Source organism: Pangasianodon hypophthalmus, chromosome 5 (assembly GCF_027358585.1).
Source record: "Pangasianodon hypophthalmus isolate fPanHyp1 chromosome 5, fPanHyp1.pri, whole genome shotgun sequence".
NCBI lineage: Eukaryota > Metazoa > Chordata > Actinopteri > Siluriformes > Pangasiidae > Pangasianodon > Pangasianodon hypophthalmus.
Window position 1 is genome coordinate 23,751,992 of NC_069714.1, and position 24,709 is coordinate 23,776,700.

General features: G+C 38.9%; 1 protein-coding gene across 1 annotated transcript in view; it reads right to left on the reverse strand.

Moving 5' to 3' along the window:
- The window catches only part of col18a1a (collagen type XVIII alpha 1 chain a), an 81,708-nt gene extending 59,222 nt beyond the window's left edge, over nucleotides 1–22,486 (reverse strand). The window contains exons 1-2 of the mRNA XM_026910830.3: nucleotides 22,333–22,486; nucleotides 22,172–22,239 (exon numbers count right to left, since the gene is read on the reverse strand). Of these exons, the coding sequence (XP_026766631.3) occupies nucleotides 22,172–22,239; nucleotides 22,333–22,343 (79 nt within the window). The 5' untranslated portion in view covers nucleotides 22,344–22,486. The remainder of the gene's footprint in view (nucleotides 1–22,171; nucleotides 22,240–22,332) is intronic.
- Nucleotides 22,487–24,709: the final 2,223 nt, after the last annotated feature.

Sequence of the window (24,709 nt, forward strand, 5' to 3'; positions counted from 1 at the left end):
GAGGGATTGGCTGTAGCCAGCCACTGATTTGTTAGGACATGAAATGATGTATACTGATTCTGTCAGAGTAATGTTTCTGTTCTGTTTGCCTTCTCAGTACACATATTTTCATAGCTTTGTACGCATGGTTATCAAAGTAAATGGGCTGCCCTGCCTGTCTCCCGTCTTAGATAAAATTACATGATTGTAGTCTTGCTAGGACCTGAAAACAGTAAAACTATGACTTCAATATAATGGACGATTAAAAAAAGAGCATGTAGTAAGTACAGTAAGTAAATCTAGAGACATTAAACATGAAAACCTGAAGCGCAACAAAGAACAGTGGTGATGAAAACGGTATGCATTGTGGAAGTGGAAATTGCCCTAGAGCTTGTTGTTACATCCTAAAAAGTGGTACTTCAATGTCAAGAGACATTAGCTTGACAGCAACATGTAGTTATGTTATATTACTTATTTGTTGTGCCATTATATACATTATAAATTAAAGGATTAGTATGATTTACAATAAGGAAGTTCAAAGCACAGTGAAGGAAACCAGACAGAAAATACCTCCTCAGCAAAAAGAGAAAGAGACCATTTAAGCAATTAGATGAAAACAAAAAGAGGTAAACTGTCTCAAAGGCATCAGACTGTGAGTCAGTAAAGAAGACATGAGTCACACCATTGTTGTGTTCTTGCTCTTGCTCACACACAGGAAACTCCCAAACACAGTGTGTGCTTATATACTGCTGACTGGCCCACGGATGCACTTGCGTGCGAGAGCTGCAGCACAAACATTTATACCTGCGAGAGGAGTTTACACACAAGTACGCCCACGCTCTGTGAATTCTTTGCTTCCACAGAAATGTGGAGCAATACAAATAAATCCTCAATATGTTCTGTTTTTGGACTCAACAACCTGTTCAGTAGCAGAGTATGAACGTATAAACCTGTCTCCTACACATCACACGTCTAACAGTGAAAAATCAAGGTGATTATCCTTGTGCAAAATTTTGAGTATCCACTCATCAGAAGTTTGTCAGTTCTGGAACTGCACCAGTACTGATAAAGTCCGTCTAATAGGTGGTTAATTATATTTAAACTGATAACATAGATGCAATGTTATCATGTCATAGGCTATTAGGGATGCATCAATACGATTTTATTTCAGACCAGCACATATTTTTTTGGTACCAACACTATTATTGAAATGAGTAAGCTACTTAGGATTAATCAATCAAGGAAGTCATGGAAAATTTTATTTAGCACTGTCTCTATGTTTCCCTGGTTTAAGCAGTAGCCATGAAAAGTGCACCCTAAGACTACCAGGCTCATTCTTCATAATGTTAGCAAGTTGATTTTAAATGACGTGCATTAGCTAGCTGCATTAGTTACCTTGGGTCAACATACACTACCCTAATTTTTTAAACTGTCACCACTTCAACCCAGGACTCCATTCTTGAGACCATCTTTAAAGAAGGAAGACACTTGGGTTAGTGCTGCTGCCACACACAGATCCTTCATCTTACAAACAAGCCTCAGCAGTTAATAGGCCCCTAAAAATCTCCCATTAGCTAGACGCTATGCAGCATTCTTCTGCCCTCCTGCCAGTCATTTCCAGCGTTTTCTGGTGATAAAATGCCTGTGTTAGTCTGTCAGACAGGCTCTAACTTGGTCTGCTCTTTTTTTCTTCATATTGAAAGCACAGCTATTCTGAGAACGAGGCTATGAGATTAACCCCTCATCTGAGCACTGGTAAATGATGAAATCCTGGGATTTCATCACCTTAATTGAAGAATCATTAGGGTGCCATAATATAGCATGAAAAAGCAATAAGGGCCTTTGCTGTGGGCTTTTACTTAGGCCTGCTTCCATGTTTGCTCTAGCTCAAAGTTGTAAAGAAATAAAGGAGACACAAAGACAAGAACACAAGAGTTCAGAGATCCAACTGCCTTTGCTGGCGAAGGATTAGCCAAAATGGTTAACCCATCCAGGTGTCACCTGGCACTGATTTCCATCCGCCTGCCACCCTGCAGGCTGACTCACCTTCCCTGGGGAAACAGGCCGGATGCATCAACATCCACTACAGCAGCTAAAGAAGCATTCTGTCTTGCATATTCCCCCCTACGCAATGTACTAAAAAGTGTTTCGAAAGCTTTTTCCCAGATCGAGGGGATTGAGTGTTCTGAGATGACTGAGCAGTGCAAGACAGAGAACAACAGTGAAGGGGAGAGGAAATGAGGTTTTGGCATTTATTGACTGCTCATTAACATAACTATCCAGACACGCATAAACTGTTAGCCAGGGTTTGGACAATGATGGTGGCAGGGGGGTCCCGATGAGTCAGGGGAGAACAGTGCAAGAAAAAAAAAAAAGCACAGGCCAATGACCGGATGTAAGACACAGACACTTGTGTCTGCTTAAAGAAGCCAAAGAGGAAGGAGAAAGGACTTGAGAGAGAGAGAGAGAGAGAGAGAGAGGTTGTTGGTAGGCAGAAAGAGAAAGAGAGAAAAAAAGCAGCTAGACACACACAGAGTGTACAGAAGGGACAGATAGAGAAGCAGAGACCTTTATTCATTCTCATTCTTTTCTTTTTTTTTTTGCACTCTTTTCCACTCTTTCAAACCAAATGCCCCCCTGCAGGGAATACATTCCTGCCTAATTATCCTCCATGAACAAAGATCTGTACTAAAAAGAGAGACAGAGAGAAAGAGAGAGAATTCCTATCAGGTTCATTCAGGCCACGCAATACACACATATGAAAGTCCACTCTTGAAAGAAATTATGCAATTAATTAATTAATTTTAAAATTAAAATGATGTGGGGAAGTGGTAGCTCAGTGGGCTTCTGCTCGGAAGGTTGAGAGTTCAAACCCCAGCACCACCAAGCTGCCACTGCTGGGCTCTTGAGCAAGGCCCTTAACCCTCAACTGCTCAGGTGTATATAAAAAAAAAATTTTAAAATGAGATAATTGTAAGCCGCTCTGGATAAAAGCGTCTGCCAAAAAGCCATAAATGTAAATGTAACCATTCAAAAGCCCCATCTTTCTCCTAAGAGGGAAATGAGCAGTGGCAGTATTGGACTAGCAGAAAGAGTTATTAGATGGTGTAGATAAGGTGTTCAAAAGAAAGTAACTCACAGGAAAGGTCTGTGATCAGATGTAATGCTTTGTCAAAACATCATGCTGCTGAGCATAAATAATCCATGGATTTCAAAGCATGATGCTGGCCAGCTGAGCCAAACTGTTAACATTGGTAACACCATGCCAGAGAAAATAAAGTTAACCAGCTGTGTCTAAAGTCTGTTTGAACTATAAACCTTAAATAAAGACATACAGAGGTTATATAACTAGAAAACTTTGCCTTCTTTTTGTGCATGACCACTTTCCAACAGGAAATCAATTTCAGAAGGTCATCAACTCTAAAGGCCCCATAACAACTTTGAACCATTCTGCCATATTGCACACGTCGTAAAGGCTCCCGTAATAGCCATAAACATCCATATAAATTAGCACACCCCAGCCTGATGTCCCAGACTTGCCAATGCTTTTCAGTACTCTGCCTCCCCCATTCTGACTCCTTTCATCCTCTGCTTCAGTGTGTTAAGACGGTACAGAGGTGAAGCAGTGCGCTATTATGTGCCACTCGCATTCCTGACCAAGCTTGTGCTTCACTAAGGAGATGAGATGGATAGGGACCTCAGCCTAGCTGGGCTCTAGCCGAACTACATTTCAAAGCTTAGGAGAGGAACGCAGATGACTCAGCAGGCTGGGAGAAGGACTTGAGTCATGAAGAAGCAGACCTGCACAGTACAAACCTCCATTAATGACTGAGGACAAGTCCTGTAGCTCGTTTTAAGGGGCAGCAGATGTAATGTCAAAGAGCTTCAGGGGTAGAACATGGCAAGATGCCTACGTTTATTATTTACTGTCTCCATGTCTCAAGTCTGACAATGAACTATTCATAATGGGGTTTGAAAAACAAGCAAAATCAAAAACAGCCAGAACATAAGATGTTTTGTAATAAGGACTTCAAAGCATGAAATCTAATTGGGGCACAACACAACCGGAAAATGCATTAAGGTATTTTGTATGTATTTTTGCTCCACAGCCAAATGCTTAATTGCATGAGTAATGCCAAAATGCACTGCCAGATAAGTTGGCAAACAGACAAATGGTTCACAACAAAACAGTTGTGGTTCATGTCAGGCCTCATCAGATAGTTTTTGAAAAACTGTGTCCTCTCAGCGGTAAGATGAATTCATTGGGAATACAAGTAAAGCACAACATGCACTACGTAAAAAAACTGAAGACATGATACCCTAAAGGATGCTGTCGATGGTCCCACATGGATACCCTAATGACTATACTAACCAAAATCAGCTTATGCCCAAGTCTCACCTGTTCTTCAGTGAATAACATCACTCTGATATTCAAGACTTGTACCTAAAATCTTCTGTTGTAATCACAATGACCCTGATGATCAAAATGAACATCCTTAGTACTGTCTGACTTAAAGTGTACAACTGTGGAAGAATAATGGTTTATAATAATAATAAAAAAAATTATATCTTTGTCTCCACTGTTGCCTCTGGCTTGCTCATTAGGGACCTAAAAATAAATCTACATCCTGATTTCTTTAAAGCTGCTTCGTGACAGTGTTAAAAGTGCTATACAAATAAAATTTAATTGAATTACATTTGAGACACTGATATAGAAGATAAATAAATAATACAAGCCTACACAATTCTGATTGTTATTTAGTGCTTTTCAGGTCAGGTTATTGTCTGCATGGGGTTCCCATCCAAAAAACATCCATATAGGTCCATAGGTCCATATCCTTATATCCCGCGATGGGCTCTGTATCCACTGCAACCATGACAAGAATAAAGTGGCTGCTGAAGATGAATTAATGTATGCTTTCTTCTAGAGATGTTTTACCTGATTAAATTAATCTCATATTCAAGTTCAGGCTTAATCTATTTCTCTTTTTTTTTAAATGAGTTTTGGTGGTCCAGCAACTCTTTCTCCTTAACCAAGAAGAACGGCAGAAGGCCAACGATACCAAATCAGTGTAGCCCTAAAAGAGAGCTAATACTCTGGTTGAGCAAAGCCGTGCCTACTTTGAAATTTTACCCTTAGACTGAAACTTCAAAGGCTGTCGTGGCTGATTTGCATCTGATAACTGCAGACTTATTACAAGCAACACTCTGTGCTTTCCCTTAAGTACAACAGAGACTACAATCTGATATCGGCAGGCATGCACAACTGGACCTGTTCTCTCTGAATTGCAGATTTCTATCAGCAGTGTGTCTTTTTGAGAAACAGCACAAGCATACCCCTTGTTCATTTGCATCTCCTATTTAAAACATTTACTCTCAGTGTCCTACAAGGTCAGGTCTTCCACTGATACAAAAAAAAGTACTATATGAATAAATTCTTTTTCTCTTCTGGGTGTTATTAATATCAGAAGGTTTCCACAGCTCTCGACATTCATGAGCGCCTCAATGGTCTTAAATCTACTATAAGCTAATGCAAGTGAACCATAAACTGTTCACAATGTTCATTTTGGTGAAGAAAAAGTAAAACGAAAAACTTTTTTTCACAACAAATTAAAACAAAATTTCCCCTTTCTTCTTTGCACACTCATGTTATTACACAAGGGAATTAATTTAATTCAATTAAATTTTATTTGTATACGTGTGTTGCCGTATACGTTACACACACATGCTCACCAAGAAACACACCAAGAAGACACTGCTGTGGTCGAGCTAAATCCTGGATATAGGACTTTTACTACATATACGCTAAAGCCTTGTGGTTGGTGAAACATGCTGTCATACTGCTAACTTGTTTGGTAACATCAGCAACCTTTTCAAAATAAATAAATACATTAGGAAATTACCGATTTTTATTATTCGTACTGTTAAGCTAATATGACAGTAGCTAGCTAATACTAGCTTACCTGAAGACATTCCACCAAAGTCACTAGAGCAATGTTACTGTATATAAACACCCACTTCTATATGGAGCTGTTGCATCAATGGTGTCTGCCACTGGAAAATTTCCATTTTAATTAGCCAACATACATCAAAGAAAAAGAAGAGGAAAAAGCTTTAGTAAACCTGTAATGGCAAAGTGAATTTGTTGGTGTTCCATTTAAGAAGGAACTGAAGTTTAGCATATTATTGCATTTGCATTTTGGGAACATGTAATTTTAGAAAAATAAAAATTAAAAAAAAATTAAAAGACTAACATGTTTACTTTTCATTTAGAATTGTCCAGTTTTAGTTGACTAAAAGTGCTGTCCTTTTTCTTCACCTAACTCAAGACTAAAACTAAGAATAACCAAACAAATAAAATATGACCAAAACTCTTGTATTTTCATCAAAAGACTAAAGCTAAATCTAAACTGGCAGTTACAAAATAACACAAGTGGAGAAAAGGGAATATGTACTGCTTCTAAAGCATCATGAATTAATAACAAATTAATTACTAACCTTAGAAGCTTTGCTCACATGCATGTACTCTTAAGAAAAGGATTCTTTGATTTGCTCCACTGGTGAAACCTTTAAAGTCTCTATGCAGAAACCTACAGTAAAAGGTTTCCATTTAAAAAGTTCTAAGTAGAACCCAGACTGTAACAGCTAACCCTCCTAAGAAAATCTCTGAGTGTGGCCTTTCCCACAGACTTTAATTTTAGCTTTAATATACAATACAGCCTCAATTGCTTACACAGTAGTGTGGGAGAGATAAACAGAGGTTCAGCTATAACAGACCCATCCTGCCCCTTTAAAGCAATATGGTATGAGCTAATGGACAGATGGCACTTCTAGAAAGTGACTTCATGATTGTTGCTGGTCATTTGGCTAGCTCTGGGACATGCCTGAGAACTCGGCTAAATAAGTAACCTCAGTAAATGTCCGCCTCGCTCTTTAGCACAGATCAGGTGTACTGAATGACATTCTGTAACCGGATAGCGCTGTCTGGGGGCGCAGACTGGCAGGAGGAATGCATCGCAGGAATGTGGAAGAATGCTGCCTACAATTGAAGAGGATGGGGGAAATTTGCAAGGAGCAACATTAGACAGGACAAGACAGCAGTGACCTGTCTGCCTCTTCCCCCAGGGCTGGGGCCGATAATCAGCACTCAGTGTTCCCACAATAAAATTCCCCAAATCAAAGCTGCTCCCAAAGCTCTGCTGAGCCTAGGGTTAGGGTTAGGTTTCTGTAACATTAGTGTTAAAATTACCTGTGTAAATGTTTTACTAAAATGGCAACAATGCTAAAAATTATTTTTATATATATATTTTTTAATACTGGTCATGTTACATATAATATATATATAATTATTTTGACCCGACAGTAATAAAGTAAAGTGCTGAAGATGAATGAAAATGAAATGAGATGGGAAAACCTTATTACCCCGATCATCCAAAGGATATCCAAGTATGTGATACAGTTTTGGATGTACACCTTCATTAGCATTGTCTAATAATTGACATTTAAATAAGGTATATTAGACGTTTTAAAATGTACGTTACAATCATATTCTTCTGAATTGAAAGCCATGATCTGGGTCAATATGAACTCCATCCAGTAAACAGAACATGAGGATTAAGAAACCATTTATTGTCAGTTCGTTTTTAACCTTGTAATGAACTGCTGGTGACGCATAAAAATCCTGGAAACATTCCAGCACTTCATGTCATCTTGGAGGACTCCACGCCCTTTGGGCTCATCCTGTAATGGCAGTTGGCAGTCTGAATGTTGTCCTCAGGCCATGCATTCTACAGGCAGGCCTTGTTATCAGTGTTCATCTTGTGAAAGACTATGTCAGATAAGATTTAGAAAAGTTGGTTTATCCTTCCATGAATGCAAAAACTAAAAAGCAGAGTAAACACAGAGATACGTACAGTGATACTGTCAATGCACTGTACAAGTAAAGGACCATTTTATGCTTTGGGAATCACAGGAAATGGGATAAAGATCATTCTGAAGGGGAAAATACTATGGAGCAGCATTCTGTCAATACAGAGTCTTTTATGGAGCATTCTTTGCTCGTTCAGGCACACTTTTACATTCTCAAGAAGGTCAGCACTTCTGTAAAGTTTTCACATAAAATAATACAAATAGCTAATCACAGCATGGATTTACAGCATCTGATGAAAAAAACTAGTCCCATCTACTTGAAAAAAAATCCATCACCATGCCATAATGTGAGATTCATTAAAAGAAATTGAATGGTATTCTTATCAGCACTATAAGTAATGCCACCCACACTAGAGTCCTAATGAACAGAAATACTGAAATCCACAAACTCTGAGACATAAATGTAGAAATTAGCACCTTGCTCAAGCAAACTGAGCTCTACATAAAACTATTCAGCACTCTACACACCCTTATGTAGATGTAAGACATGTCTTTTTCTGCCAGGAACTTCCTAAGCAGGCTGAATCCCAGTGAAACTTTAAATCCTGGTAATTAAATGAGCATTAAAGATTAAATGACAGAAACCAGCAAAAGAACAATAGGCATGCTACTGTACCTGCATTGAGCAAGGAATAAAACAAGACAGGGCATGTAATTACAGGACAATAAGCAATGACATTACCACACCGAACACCCAATGCCTCAAAGTATTTTATTCCTCTCATACCACAACAACTTGCCAACATTAACACATACATTGTGCATCCACTTATAGTCACCTTTAATGTTATGGAATAATCTTTAAAACACTTTCTTGTTATCACTTATAACAGGAATAAAATTACTGTTCATAGGACCCTAAAGCACTGCCAAAGTAGGATTGTGAGGGGTGAAAAATCTGCTCGGATACATAGACAAAATTTGGGCAAGAAAACCTTATTCTGTGCTCAACATGAACACAGAATTACTGTTGTCATTTTGGGTGTGCTATATTTTCAGAATGTTTCATGGGCTTTGGGTAGAAAAGCAGATCTGAAAACAATTCAGTCTGGCAACACTGGACTCAATTGTCCGTTTATCTGAGAAGTTCAGCCACAAACAATGAATGTCACCATTTACAGACAACTTGCATGATCAGATAAGCTTTGAGAGACAAACTTCCGGAAAGACACCAAGTTATGAGCTGGAGCTTGTTCTCTGCAGGTTTGGTAAATGCAAGATAGAATAAATCTACTCATCTAAGCTAAGCAAAGGCACAGTGTGACTGAGGATTTTCATTCCAACTAAACATGGAACACCTGATACCACCTGTTTATTCGATTGGTCTCAGTCTTCAAACAACTAATGAGTTGTGTTGAGTGGAAACAAGTGGAATCAGGTGTTTCTGTTGCTGGAATGAAAACCACAACATTCATTTGTGGGTAGTCACATCATCCATTCGCAGGGAAGACTGGACAACCCTGGCCTAAGCAAATATTGCCAGGAACAAATCCTGCTATTGTCACTTTCAGAGGTTGTACTAATTACACCTAATCCCTGGCACCTGACAAGTGGACCTGCAGAACAGTGTGGCGCCAGAATTCCAGTGCCAACTGCCAGAAACAGTTTGGGCTTTTTGTTTCACTGATGTTGTGAGTCAGCCAAGCTAATGGCTTGAAGTGGATTAAGTAAAACTAAAATGGACCTACTTGCCTCATACAAAACAACTGTGATAAAGACTAAAGCCAACAAATGCAATCCACTACAGTTTCATCATTAACATCATTATAAACATTTATGACAGTGTCTGTAAACATTTATAACTATATAACTCTTACAATGATGACTTATTTGATTTGGCCACCAATTACAAGGAACTGGGGATGCAAATAATTATTTACTAGCAGCTTGAATGCAATTAAACTGTGTATTAAGGCAGTTATGATTTCTTCTATATCATGTAAACAGAGTAGTGAGGGAACAAAAAAAAAATTGCTGACTTCCGAACACTGTAGATCAGTAAAACATACACTGTTTGTACTCATATTGTTTCTTTTCTCATTTTTGACACACAGGCAACACTTTGTCACATTCCTGAATGCAGTTACATCTAATTAAATAGGAGCCCTGAACCTTACCTTCCTTGCACACTCATGGACAAATTGGACAGGCCGCCAGCATTCTTAGCATTCCCTTGTCAATCACCAAGTCTCCAAAGGCAAAAACTGATTTTGGGTCATAACCATAAGGAAGGAATAAAAGTTCTTCAGCTTAATGAACTGACCAGGAAAATGTATGCAGTTCTGGATTAAATATGCCAACACTACATGTTATCTGTATGTGAAACTTGATGACAGTACAGCATTCTGTTGAGAGCATGATGGCCCCCCTCACGTGCCACTGTTGGGCTATAGTGCAATATATTACTGCTACTTTTAACCGACACTTATTGGTTTGCACATGCTTTTTTCCCCCATTTTTTTTAAACCTACCTGTTGGACATACACAATAATGTGTTTTGGTTATATTGGTCTCTACTGTTTTATTATTTTTCTATTTTTTTCTCCTTTTTTCCCTACTTTTTCTACTTTAACATATTTCTTTATTATATGCTGTAACCCACTGTGTGCTGCACTACATGCATACATATTTCTGTCTTTGTGAACACTAAGGAGTGGGTTTGCTTTTCCAGAATGAAACGTGGAATCAAGACTAAAATGATTTATTATACTGCATGATTTGCTCTGGATGATCTCAGCAGTCCTGCATTTATTGTAATCATGTCAATGAGGAAGTGGTGGGTAAGTGGTTAAGGCTCCAGTTGTGTGTTCACTTTTGGGCCCTTGAGCACAGCCTTTAGCCTTTGCTTAGATCAAATGTACGATATTTTTGATAAAAGAGTTTCTACCAAATGAGAAAATAAAAATGTGTAATAAAAAGTGTTAATATGGCCAGTGTATGAAGGCAAAGAAGCACTAGTTAGCAAGATTTTACTGCATAATGCTAAATTGAACATTTTTAACAATATTAACCTACTGGGGACAAAGCAGTCCTTTAGTCTTGGAAATTTATTGAAAAACTTAAGTAGTATTAAGTAATGAAACATTTCCTTGCAGGAATTGATGATTCTTTATGATCTCTCTTCCTTGTTAAGTTTTATTAAGCAATAATTCTGAGATTTAAGAAGTTGTGGTGTTAACATGGGCTGAAAGGCATGAACGCACTGGCCAGGTATTTAGGCCTACACTGTCTGTAATTTCCACCTCCACTAATTATGTTCACAGATTATAGCCCCTTTTCCTGGAAAAGGCTGAGTCCCTTTACTTGCCCCCAATCATAAAAGACCCAAAAGCTCAAAACCAGATATACCCTTAAACAAACAAGATTTGATTATATTTCTGTAATTCTTCACTGTAACTAAGGAGCTCTATCTTTCTCTCTCTCTCTCTCTGTCTATATATATATATATATATATATATATGAGAGAGGAAAACCATTGAAATATACCACTGATGCCTGCTGTCCTGGATCAAGGCATATTTTTGGCTTTATGCAGTTTAGGAAAATGTTGCGATTTCTATTAAGAGCTGTCACAGTACAAGACTGAGCAGGTATGCGTCTCAGTCAGTTTATGGACTTTCAGAGTTCTAGCACTTTAATTTCCCATTAAGGTCACGGCCCAGTGTTTTTTTCTCCTGATTGCTCACTGTTTATTCCCAAGTTTATGAATAATCACAAAAGACAAACAAACTTTTTTCTAAGTCTCTTGGGGTAGATAGTCTGAATTCTTTTGAAATACCAGGAAATGCTGTAGCATTTAACTTTATGTATACCCCTAGCTGGCTTTGAATAATGCTATGTAAATCAAAATCTATGAAGCAATGTGTTGCAAGTCAAAAGTGTGGTTCTGCCTTTCACCTGGTTTTATAAGAATGAATGAAAGCTCAAGTAAAGGTACCAAAATCAAATCCTAATCTAAGACAAGTGGCAATCGGGTCACTGACTGAAAATTAAAGGATTTTTGTCATATCGGCACTTTATGGTTCAACAGTGACCACCACACTCACACACACCCTGGCACAACATACACAAATTATGTCTTACATGCAGCTCATTTGCTCTTTACTGTATATATTTTATTGTGTCATGTAATATATATACTGGTAAACAACAGCCCAAAAAGAGTAGATTATGTCCATTAATCACAAAAGGAAAGTGTGCGAATGGAACTTGAGCTACCACATGGTGAGTGTGGAGGTTAAATAAATCATTACCAATAAAGGGCACAATGCTGTCATATTTACACTACACATCATATACAAGCATGCCTTAAAAAAGCAGATAATAAAAGCTTGTGCTGACATACTACCAATTAGCACGCAAGGTCGTTGAGACTTCAATTGCACATATCATGCCAAAGTATGTGTACTATCTCAGAGGGAACTGGTTTAACACAGAGACTGTTGTTAAAGCACAAGTGCTCTTTTTTTTTTAAAGTTGGCATCCAATTTTGTTGGCCAATTTGGTGGAATTAATCCCTTCTTTGACCATCTCAAAGATCATCTTGCAGACTATGACACTTCTGATAAATGTAAAATTTACAAATGAAGCATAGTCACAAACTTGAGAGGAAAAATGACTGTATATAACCTCAAGCACATGCGTGTAACTACAGTCAATTAAATTGGCATATTCGTCATCTGTAATGACGTTCAAACTGCATGCAGCAATAACTAAGGTTCTCAGATCCATCAGGACCATACAGGCAGACAAAAAGGCTTTTCATCAAAAAAAGACAGTATCATTCCCTTAATTAGTGAGCTCAAGGCTTCAGCAAATAATTAATGTATTGTCACACTTTATTAGAAACAGCAGTCTCAAAAATATGTGAACAAGAGGCATGTGCTCTCCATCAAACTCAATGACAAGGAGGATGTTATCAGTAAGATTAGTCAGTAGCCCAAGCTCACAGAGTATCCAGTACAGGATATCAGACCTGCACACATTCAGATGGAGAAATGTTAAGAATTGTTGAGAAAGTGCAATAGTGTAATTATGTGTACTTAGATTAAATACCACAATCACTTGAAACATGAAATGTCAATGAGTGGATGAAAAAAACACATCTGTCCTCTAGAAAGATAGAATAAAGCAGTAGCATGCTGTTAAAAGCAGTGTAACACAAGCCAGTGTAATATAAGCAGGGCTTAGAGTACAAATACCAAGGCAGCACTTGACTTTTTAGTATATGTGTTGGTTACTGGGAAACAAATGCATTTAAATAAGGAATTTCTTTTTGTTCCCTTTTAACAGGAAATAAATTCCACAGACCCTCTCAGTACAGTTTTATTTCATGAACATTATTTACATGTGTGCAGTAATTTTTTTGTCTCTTTATTAGACCTTTTTATTTGTGAACTTTCTACATACAGAGCAAATTACGTCTAAGTTTTAATAGGCAGACTTGGTTTTGAGGTATTGAGGTTCTGATTTAAATCAAATCATTTAAAAGGACCAGTCAAATCAGTTAATAACTATAAGAACTCAATAATAAAAATAATAATTTTGATAATAATAGGTGCTCATTTCCACTGCTCTAACTAAATAAAAAATAAAAATGAAAAAATCACAGACCCCCAGACTATGCTTCAGGTATTCATGGGGATCCCCAGATGCCACTTTGAGAACCTCTTGTTAAAACACAAAATGGTTGTAGAGCTTTATTTGGATGTCTGTCCAATTAAGAACAATTTTCAATAATCAGTTTATATTCATTTTTCATTGATGATATGTTTTTTTTTTTGAAGAGTGCTGCTTTTCCTTTAAAATTCCTCTCATCGGTGTAGGTGCTAGCCAATACTTTGGCTGCACTCCGCCCAGGAGGCTATTTTGAAAGTCATAGACTGATCACTTCTAAGGATATAGCACAAATGATTATTCATTCATTTCTGGCAGGTGTGCCTTTTTATTTTTCCTCAGTTGGGAAGATAAGCTCTTACCTTTCTTCAGCATGTCTCAGTGTGTGGCACAGTTTCCCTGGGCTTACATCAGCGAGACAAAGGCTTTGTACGCACCCTTGTTCATGGGCAAGACTTTTACTGGTGCTGGTTTACCTTATCTCTTTTGTGGTAAATGACAACGTACAAAACTCACCATTCTACCTGAACTCTTCTAGGAGTACTATACCCAGACTCAAAAACAGGCAATGCCAGGAAATCACCTGCATTACATCTGGCTGGTTTAATATTTGCCAAGATTCCTTAAGACATCTAAACACCCTTTAATCTGAGTCATCTTTCCTGTAAACAGAAGGGATCATTGGAGGGCAACTGACTATATCACTTAACATGTTTGCAGAAACATGCATCTAGTCAATGCATCATCACAATCCCGCCAACTGAAAAGGCGCACCTGGCAAAAGCAGTGCTTACCCTTGGGTATAAAGACTGCTATGGATGAATAGGTTTGTAGGCAAGCTTCTGGCTACTGCCAACATGCTCAAAGGATACCTTCTGCCATGTCCAACTCCAGTCCCCATGTCCATAAATCTCAAGAGACTTGCTGCTATTGATATTAATCTCCCTTGAGTGAGGGTGGGCCTGTGGTCTGAGATTTGTGAAGAGATGAAACAAGAGAACTGTCTACGGAAGTTGCTGGTGGTGAAACGAAGACAAATGGCAAGAATGTAAAGATTCTTTGCAATGACAATGCAGCTTGAAAGCTCATAAGGAAACAGGACATATCAGATATGAAATATCATCTCTGAGTGCAACCTACAAAAATCATCATTAACTGGCATCAACTGAGCTTCAACTTGTAGGACAGGACTTGAAGAATCAATATGTCTTTGCCTAGTGCATGTTTCAAATTACTGACGTTTGCCTGTCCAGCTTTGTTTCATAGAATGGTCGTAATTCAAATCCCATGTTCATTCATGAGAATAAAGCAACTGGTATAGATTTCATGGATTTGGTTTCATCCAGGCCTGCGCTAACCAGACTGTCACTTGGGCCCTTTAAACGCCTCTTAAACTGGGTGGGGGGACAAAGTGCCAGAGGAGGGGATCTTATTTCTCACATAGGGTCCAAAACAATGCTTTGTGTTTGGCAAATCTGCACCTGGTGACCATGGAAACTGCTTTTCAGACTCTTTATACCCTTGGCAAGACTTCAGCATTTGTGCACTGCTGAATGTAGAAATGACCTGACTGCTCAAGGTCCAGAAACAAACCTAACCAATCACCAGTGCTCATGTAAATGCTTTTGAATTCAATAAAATAGTGTATTACAGTAGTAAGGAACATTCTAAAAAAATAGCAAATAGCACATAAAATTGTGATCCAAACACATAATTGCAGGTAATAATTGCAGCACATAAATGTTTTCAGTTAAACCCCATACTGCATGCGGGTGCTCACTGTGCACAGATGGTGAACAAGTAAGTACAACTACACTCAGTTCGAACACTTGAACGAAAACATTGCCCACATCATTGAAAAGTAGAGAAGAAGGTACTTGTGTTATTATTTTCAAAACAAATGAAAACTTTTGCACACCAGATATAAAATTCTTTAAAAAAAAACATAAAAAACCCGACTTTTTTTTTTAAGTTTAGGCATTATTTTTACCATTGAGTAACATCATTATAGCATAAAATATAACTGATAAATCTATGCTCATCAATTAGCTGTTCAACAGCAACTTTAATAAAGGATACAGATTTAATGTCAAAAAAATATACTGACAAGTTTAGAAAGTTTCACTGGTGGAAAAAATCATGTTATATCTCTTACAACTCATATCTCATCCAAAATCTTGCATTTTGCACCAAATATGATTTTATCACCTGTTCAAGTCAATTTCTAAGTAGAAAAATCAATCTTCCGCAGTTTCCAACACCACTTGAACACAGGATTATTATTAATATTACTATGTGTTGTATGTATATTACAGACTTAAAGATGTCACAACATTGGCAAATCAGGGAATAAATCCCAGGCTTTGTTAATCACCATTCATGGTTTCTACATTACAGCTAAAATTAAATAATGCCTTATTAATTATTTAAAATAATGCACTATACTGTATAATTTACATATATCCCTTAAACATTTTGGGCATCCAGGTCTAAACTTACTTAACTTTGTAATACAAGAGACAGAAATCTAGTTATCTAAACTCCATAGGTATGTGGCACAGCTTTTAATCAGCATTTTCTGATTGGCAGACTGTTTTTCTAACAGACAAAAACAGAAAGAAAAGAATAGAATCCCAAAGCTCTCCAAAATCTTTTTTTTTTTTTTTTTTCATAATAATTAAAGTTCATGCTGTGACTATAGAGAACAGACAGCAAAGACAGCTGCGGCCCCCTGTATTAAGACAAGCCCCCATATCAACTTGAAATGTTTCCGGCAGCTGGAAAAACAACACGCTATCATATCTATGTAGCCATTAAAAAGATTACCTTTTTTAAACCATGTCATTATTTAAGAGGAAAGGCACTCTGTCCAGCAAACCATAAATGTCACAAAGTACACACAGAAATTCCTCAATGCCTAAACACTCCCATTTGTGTTTGGTGCCTTTTATCTTACAGTGCATTTTCAAGACACGTTACGAGTGTACATAGCCTTGTGGCCTGTCATTTGTCAAATAGCACTATACAGGTAAAGTGTTGGTGAGATTATAGCTAAAGGGAGCAAATAAGTGAGGGTTTCTCCCTAGACAGGAAGGGTTTCAGCAGAAGTGAGAGGGCCCACAGTGCCCTATTAGCCCCAGTGATGGCTGGGTGCACACTAAAGGCTATTACAAATCCCCCTTTCATACCACTAGGGTGATAATTATAGTTTTCCTATTGGTTTTTCAGCACTAAGCTCAAATGCTGGTCTAAGTGTGAGAGGAGAGTGCAGCAGATAGTGAGGACAGACAGCACAAGTAGAATACAAACAGCAGCAGTATGAGCCTTATACATGCCCTCAAATGGAAGATGACACATATCAGAAAAATCTGATGAAGGTACAAGTGAATTTGTTGATACTTGGACAGGTTGGAAAGTTTGTTAGAGCTTTCTGAAGAATGTAAATGTTGACGTAATGGTTCAGCTGTGGACTTAGTAGTTAAGACACTAAATATTCAACTTAGACATTTGTGAGTAAAGATGGCTTAAATGCTTTTGGGTGGAGGTACTTTTATGGCTTTGAGTTTAAAACAGAAGGTCAACTGACCTACAAGTTAAAGGAAAACTTCACCATGAAATGCATTAAATATGGTGAAATATTGAAATAGTTATGATGTGTTTAGCTATTTTGGTGTTAATTCCCATGATGGGACATTGCTAGTGCAAGTTCCAATGGTGTTACATAGGAGAAAAAAAATTACTGATGTAAAACATGGAGGATAACATTCAGGTTTTGCTGTTAGCTCCTAAAAACAAAAGAGCAAGAGCTTCTTTTCTCATTTTCCGTGCCATAGTAATGAGAAATCCAATGTAGAAACTATGGAGACAGCAAAAGAAGGACTCAAAGCTCCAGTATGCATTGCAGCTATACAGTGCAGTTGCGCTAAGTGGAGACTACAAGATGATAAGCACAATGGCGTTGATGGTGGTATTAGCATGAAAGTTAATGCTTTGGAACTTCGTCTCTGTGTGAGATGGACATACTAAAGGTGCTGTGGGTGATGTAGGAAACAGTTAGCCAAAGTGAAAACAGATCAACATGTTGGTGAAAAAGTCACCTCAGAATTTCATTACAAAATAAATTTTGGAAGCAATCAATGAACAGCTGCAAGCATTTCCTATCTCATAAACAACCAAGCAAACACTGATCTACTGGAGGTTTTACTATCCAGTTTGGAAAAACCAAACCGGATAGTTCTGCTCACAGCTTGACCATGTCCTACACTTAACCTATTCATGTATGTACCATGGTATTTATGAGTGTGGGTGTGTAAACGAGAATGTTATATGGCTAGCTTAAGTCAAAGCTTCTGCAATCTTCTTTGTGTGGTAAATATGACAGTTATATCAGAGTCATAAATTTACGCCATGAGCAGATGAAGACAATTCAGCTCCAGGGATTAGCTTCTTCACAGAGACAAGAATTTTAATCTACACCTAATCACCAACACTGTAAACTACACTTAACACCCATGTGAACACAATGGACAAGCATCCCAGGTTGCATCATCTCTACCTCTCTATGGAATGGAAAACTTGGCAAGGCTCAAAATACAACATATATCCTCAAGCCTGACACTGAATATTTGTGATGCCTCTGCCCTTGCACTAAAGCTGTGGAAATCTTACAGACCAAATGAGCAGCTCTGTGATCAACTGTGCAGTTAAACACAGAGCGGCTTTTTATGTTCATCTGTAAATCTGCATTCCTTTCTTGGCTGTGTGAAAAGCTAGTTCAAGTGTCACATCTACACACATGTTCAGACGGCACCCAGCATCCATCTCTTGCCTTCGATTTCTCATTCTGTTGCATCATGTCTGCAAGTGGCCAGTAGAGCTCAGTTTAAAACATATCCTTTCACCTGCAAACCAGCAATATGCAGCTTTTGCAGGTTCATATACACAGTAGATATAAATTATCTCCTTTCTAACAGTGAAAATTGAAATGGTATGTCCGAGAACCACTACAGTCTGATAAAAGCACACAAGTGGATTTAGACAGGAGTAGAAAGACTTCTGTCTCAAAATCGGTCAAGGCTCTCCAGACTGAGGCCACTCTAGTAAAGTGGCTTAGGTATGTCATTCTGCTCTGAAGAGGTAGTGTTGTTGAAAGAAAAAAGACAGGGTAAAAAGAAATTGCTAAATCAGCAGTTTTTGGCCTTGGCAGAAGCCATAGACTTTGCACCAACCTCACCAATATCAGTGTAGAATGAACTGTGAATAAGGATAGAGTTCTTAGGCATGTAACATCCAAATGTAATACCAGCAGTAAGACTTCTAGAGTCAGAGTAAAAGCTTATTCTAAATCACTTGTAATCCCACTATTTGTACACAATTGTATGTGCAGAATAAAGTGGCAGTGTTAAATGACCTCTATCAATGTCAGAAAACTATAACTTGCAAAATGATTTTAAACCCAGTTACAGCTATGACAGAAATAAAGCAAAAAAAAAAAAAAAAAAAGAGAAAGGCAACCAAGCCAGATTAAGATACCATGGCATAAATTTATGTCTCTACACTCAGTTTTTGCATCACTCACTGTCTCTTAGAAACAAAAACTTGCAAATGAACCAACAAATGAATTGCAAATTCACCAAACATCTCACAGATTTCTTCTGTTCACCATTCAATCTTCTAATTGGAGAATGTGCTACCAAATATCTAAAAAAAGCCTTAATTCTGCTCTTTTCATTTGCACTTAGATGCATGGAAGCAGGTTCGCTAACTAACTACAAATTTCTGAAATGGTCAATGAGTAAAGAGAAAAAAAAAAAAAACACAGAACTTGCTGTCTCCTTGACAGCAGTGTAAATCCCAAACTATGGCACATTGAAGAAGCACTAGAATCAACACTGACAAAAGCACACAGAGTCTTAACACTAGTGCATTTAAACACAAATACAGAGGCATTAAGCTGCTGGGGCTCTCCAGACTGAGGCCTCTCTTGTAAAGTGGCATAAATTTAGCCCATTCACCTATGAAGTGATATCATCTATGGAGGGGGGTGCAGGTATGGAATAAATGAATGCGCAAAATATATTTCACATCCTCATATCATCAATTTATGAACATAGTGAACCCACCAGGGTAAAAAGTGTGAGTGGGGAAAGTAAGAGACACAACTAGAAAAGCCATGGATTACTAAGCCACTGGACCTGCTGAGGCAAAACAGCTGATAGACATGGCCCTCTCCAAGCTTTTCACACAAGTCATCTCAGCCATTGACCTAAAGGAACATGGCCACAGGCCTTGCCTTCATACAAAGAACATTCCTAAACTCCTCTCTAGAGAGAGACTGAAAAGCAAATGGTACTTATACAATGTTAAACACATCAAATTTAGCATGCAGGCTTATTTACTAAAACTTAAGACCTTCAGCAGAGCGAGTTGAGACAGCCAGCAGGATTCTGGCATGTGTGCTTGTCTTCAAAGCGTGTTATCAAGTCACATCACGTTTAATACACACCCTTAAACATTTTTCTTTAATTAATTTCCAACAGCAGCTTATTTCAAAGTGGGAATTCAACACACAGAAGTGAGTGGGCTTTTGTTATAAAAAAAAAAAAAAAAAAAAAAAGCTCCAGTGTTTAAAAACTAAAGAATAACTACCCAGAAGTGTACAGGCCCGGTTAGCGGCTGCAAATATCAAACTGCAATTCTTCATTATTTAATAACACCTGTAAACAACCGTCAAGAGCCCTCAACAGCAAAGCAAACGGTTTGTGTTGTCAGGATTTACAATGGCAGGAAAATACTTTATTCAGGTGTCAGATGTCTAAACAGTACCTCCCTGATTTATTTCTCAACTTCATGTTCACTGTTTACTATTAATAGCTACTGCTGAGAGGAGTCTAATTTCTAAACACTCAGTTTGTTCAGACCACTTGAACAGCATTGTTAGTTTCAGTTCTTCAGAACTATTCAACTATTTTTAATGGAAAAATATACAAAGCTAAAAAAATAAAGACAAAAAAGTAGAAGAAACCCTGTGGAGATGAAAGCTGTGTACAAATCTACTATGTTCTATGAAGCAATTTTGTGGTTAAGAGAGTATTGTTAGTGGTAAATGTGGGGCTCTCAACAGGACCTTCCTGTCTTTCCGTGTTCAGGCATCCACATGTGCCAGGTGGGGGTCCTTGTTTGCTGTGATTCCTAATGCATAGTTTCATTTGTCTATTAAACGTGCCAGCGGGGTGTCCCCTTACAGCTGTTCCCCCCGGGTCTGCTCCGCTGCCTCAGGCTACACACACTCAAAAGAGAGGGGGAATTGAGCGCATAACAAAAGGAATTGTCCACGAGGCCAGGGAGAATGCAGAGTTTTGGACCCTAGTGGACACGGGATAATGCTATTCTCTCACATGGCTTTAGATCAACTGTGACAGGTTACCCTGCCCATCATTTGGAGAACTTTAAGCCTCTGAAATGTGCCTTAAGTATCCGATTATTTTCAAGACTAATGAAGGCAATCTCACCACCCTTATGTTTCACGCAACGTTGGTAAACGGCTCAGATGTATTATGGACACAGATAAATTTACTCCATGCCCATCCCTTCTTTTGCCAGAGACCAGTCTTGTGCATTTTTGTCAGTGTAATTTGATGATTAACACAGGTATCACTTACAATAAAATATTTACGAAAGTGTCTCAGTTTCTCTCTCATAAATGATAGCTGTACACCTAACAGACATGCAGTCTTCTTAATTAAATGCAGGATGACACCAAGAGGAGTGGCTTAATAATTCACACTACAATAAGTTAATCTTTGTGCAGTTTAACAAATGTGGCAAGATAGTGCCAGTAGCTCTGGAGCAACCTCAGGCTCTACATACAAAATCTCCTCTGTATGATTAAAAAAAAAAAAATTACGCAGGTATCCAAAAACTCTTACAAAGCCAAACATGTGACGAGTGGAGCTGATCTCAGGGAACACTTTATACAGCACTGATCCATGTAAAAGTATCTTGTCCTGATTTCAATGAAGCATTATTGATCGTCTGTGTATACCTTTTCAGGTTGACTAACTTTTATTAGGTTTCTCCACTTAGATGCTCTTGCTCACACAGAAGGATCCTGAACCTTGTAGCACAAGACACAGCATGCACATGTAGTAGGTAGAGAAATGGTTAATCAAACATTTCTAAGAAACAGTGCAGTAGACCTTGGGGGGATCTATTGCACTGTTTCCACCATGATGGAAAATCCTCAAATATATCATTCCCTCATTCACAAAAAAGGAAAAATAAGACCATTTCAGCACAATGAGAAAACTTTATTTGGGTTTAGAAGTTAATTCAGGAGTGATATTTTACAACTTCCTACCCTAGGCTGCTGTCCATAAAACTGGAAAATGTGCAAATAAAACAGAAGCATTGCACTAAAACGTGCTCTTAAATATTTTACTGTCTCCTGGGTCATCTCAGCAGGCTTAGTACACCCCGCAACCATCTGTTCCAAGCCTTCACACTTTAGAAAAGAAAACTATCAAGATGTGCTTAAAGTGTCCACGCACAGCACAGGCATTCCGCGGATTTCTCAAAGTTCTACAAGTGCAACAAGTGTCCTGCGAGCACCGCCTAGCGCGTGAGAGTGCGTGATGCTCGCGCTTACCTGGCCACTGCGACGCAGCTCGCGAGACCAACACGCAGAGGAGCAGCGGCTCCAGCCACCAGATCCACCTGCAACGAGGGTCATACAGCGATCGTTACACTCCCACCGCCTTGATGACCCAAAACCCGCTATACAAAAGTGTAAAGAAGTCGCACACGTACCTGTTAGCCATCCCGGTTTCAAAAGTCCACACGGAAATCCGCTTCTGTTCGTCTGCGCACCGCGCGGCAACGTCTCCGTGTGCCGCGGCTGAGCAGCTGATGCGAGCGCGTGGATGAAAGAAAACGAGAGAGAGAGAGAGGGAGAGAGAGAGGGAAGGAGGAGGAGGAGGAAAGCACCAACGCCAAAAGTCACGCGCAGGACCCCCTACCCTCCACCGGGTCCTAAAGGGCGCGTGAGTGACAAGTCTATGCTGACTGAAACTTAAACAACTAAATCGTTGCTTCCTGTGGGGTCCATTGTTACTGCTGTAACGACGTTAGCACCTCGACATATGTTTAAATTAGTCATTTCACGCGCTAAATGCTAAAACAACAAGATATTTATAGTCAGTTCTAAAATTACTTGGCACTCTTCAGGAGAATGGGTAAAATCTCAGAATTTGTATTGAATCAACACTATGCACATCGATTCAAATTATGAACGCCCCTATAGCCTACTTAAAATGAATGCAACAAATTCCTGTCCTTGGCCAAATATCTGGCTGCAGGCATGGGAATCACAGAGCTTTTAATACAAAAGCCACCAATGGTTCTATATGTGAACAACTGACAGCAAGCACCAGAAATTATGCTAAATACCAGGATCTTTTCAGCTGAAAGTTTCTCCAGGGTATGGATTGACCAGTATTAATTGTGACCGTAACATTGCAATACTTAAGAAAATATAGCTTTAAAATAACTATACAGCATCCCTATTCTAGAAATTCAAAATATGACTCATTACATTTGTTAATCATTTAATATAGTAACATTTTTGCCTATTATTATTGTTTTTACCAATTAATAAAGTATTATTTATTCATTCAATAAATGCACTTTCAGTGACCACTTCATAGAAACTGAGACTCTATGCCCTGCCTGTCCATTATGGTACTATCAGAAAGGTTCACTTAGCTCACTTTTATTGAGTGAATATGGTTCTACTTCCCCCCACGTAACTGCCAGGGGCACTGAACATCACCTGGATACCTTGTGTATGTGCACAAGCATGCCGAAACCTTCCAACAAAGTCACAAAGTGACCATAGAATGTAGTATTGACTATGAATACTTCTGTCATATAGCCTTTCTTCTTCTCACTTCATGCATGCCATACTTTATGTACATTTTATGGAGCTAACTGCATAACAGCTTGTGACTACACTCAGGGCAACCGGTATCCTGTCCTCCAAGCTAGCAATAGACTCTTATTTCCTGTTATCTCCTGTCCGCTCTTCAGCTGCAGTGAGTGTAATTCTTCATACTTTCAAAGTCCATCCATACTTTCAAAGTCACTCCATGGCTGGTAGCCTGAGTACAGCACTCACCTCAGTTCCTTCCTGGTGAGTTCTCTCACAATGCTGAGTTTTTCCACACCACTCACCATCTAGTGACCAGTGGGCTTTAAACACGTGTCGCTAGCATGGTTGAGTGGCCCACCCTTGCCATACTGCACCCTTTATAGCTACCCTACTAGCCAGACTGCTACCAGGGCTGGAGTCAGGTTCCCTCCAACAACCCTTCATTCTCTCCACAAAGCTGTTTTCCCTCTCAGTGATTTCTTCTACAGCTTCTCCCAAAATCTGAAGACTGCTGGGCCTGTGGCTACATATAGGTAGCCTGTTTGATTGCTGGTGGAAGAAATGGACCTCATCTCACTGAGAGGGATCTGAGTTGGTGCAAATTCCCAGGAGAGTGGTACCTATATTCAGAAGTGGTGTCCCAGACCTGAATGAGGATTGGCAATGCACAGGTGGACCTCTTTATCAATGCAAAATCTTTTTGTAGACTGTGGTTCTATAGACTGTGACTCAGTGTAGACTGTAGACTTTTCTCTGGCATACCAGACAGTATGATGGGAAAGGACACACCGGCTCATGACTGGCCTCACTGTCTACTGTACAGATTTCCGCCTCTACCCCTGATTCTGCCCACATCATTCAGCAATTAGGTCACAGAGTCCAGTTTGTGGCCCCAGCAAGGCCATGGTTTTCCACTGCTCATCTCATTAATGGTCTGAGCACTTTAACAACTTTCTCACTGAGTAAATCTGTTGTCCCAAATAGATGGAGGGATTTGGCACCCATGGACAGGTTGCCTGCACCTGTTTGGCCCCATGGAGTAAAGTGCAACTTCTGAACACAAGAGCTCCTAGTACACAGGCCTTGTATTCTCTCAGGTGGAAACTGATCTCCCCCTTGTGCTGGCGTTCCTTAAGACCTCTCCTTAGGAGCCCATATACAATGCCAAACTGAAATTTATTTCTTGAAATCCTTCTTTGTAGCGAGCACCTTGTCTATGCACACAAAAAGATATACAGATGATATTCATCTGGTGTT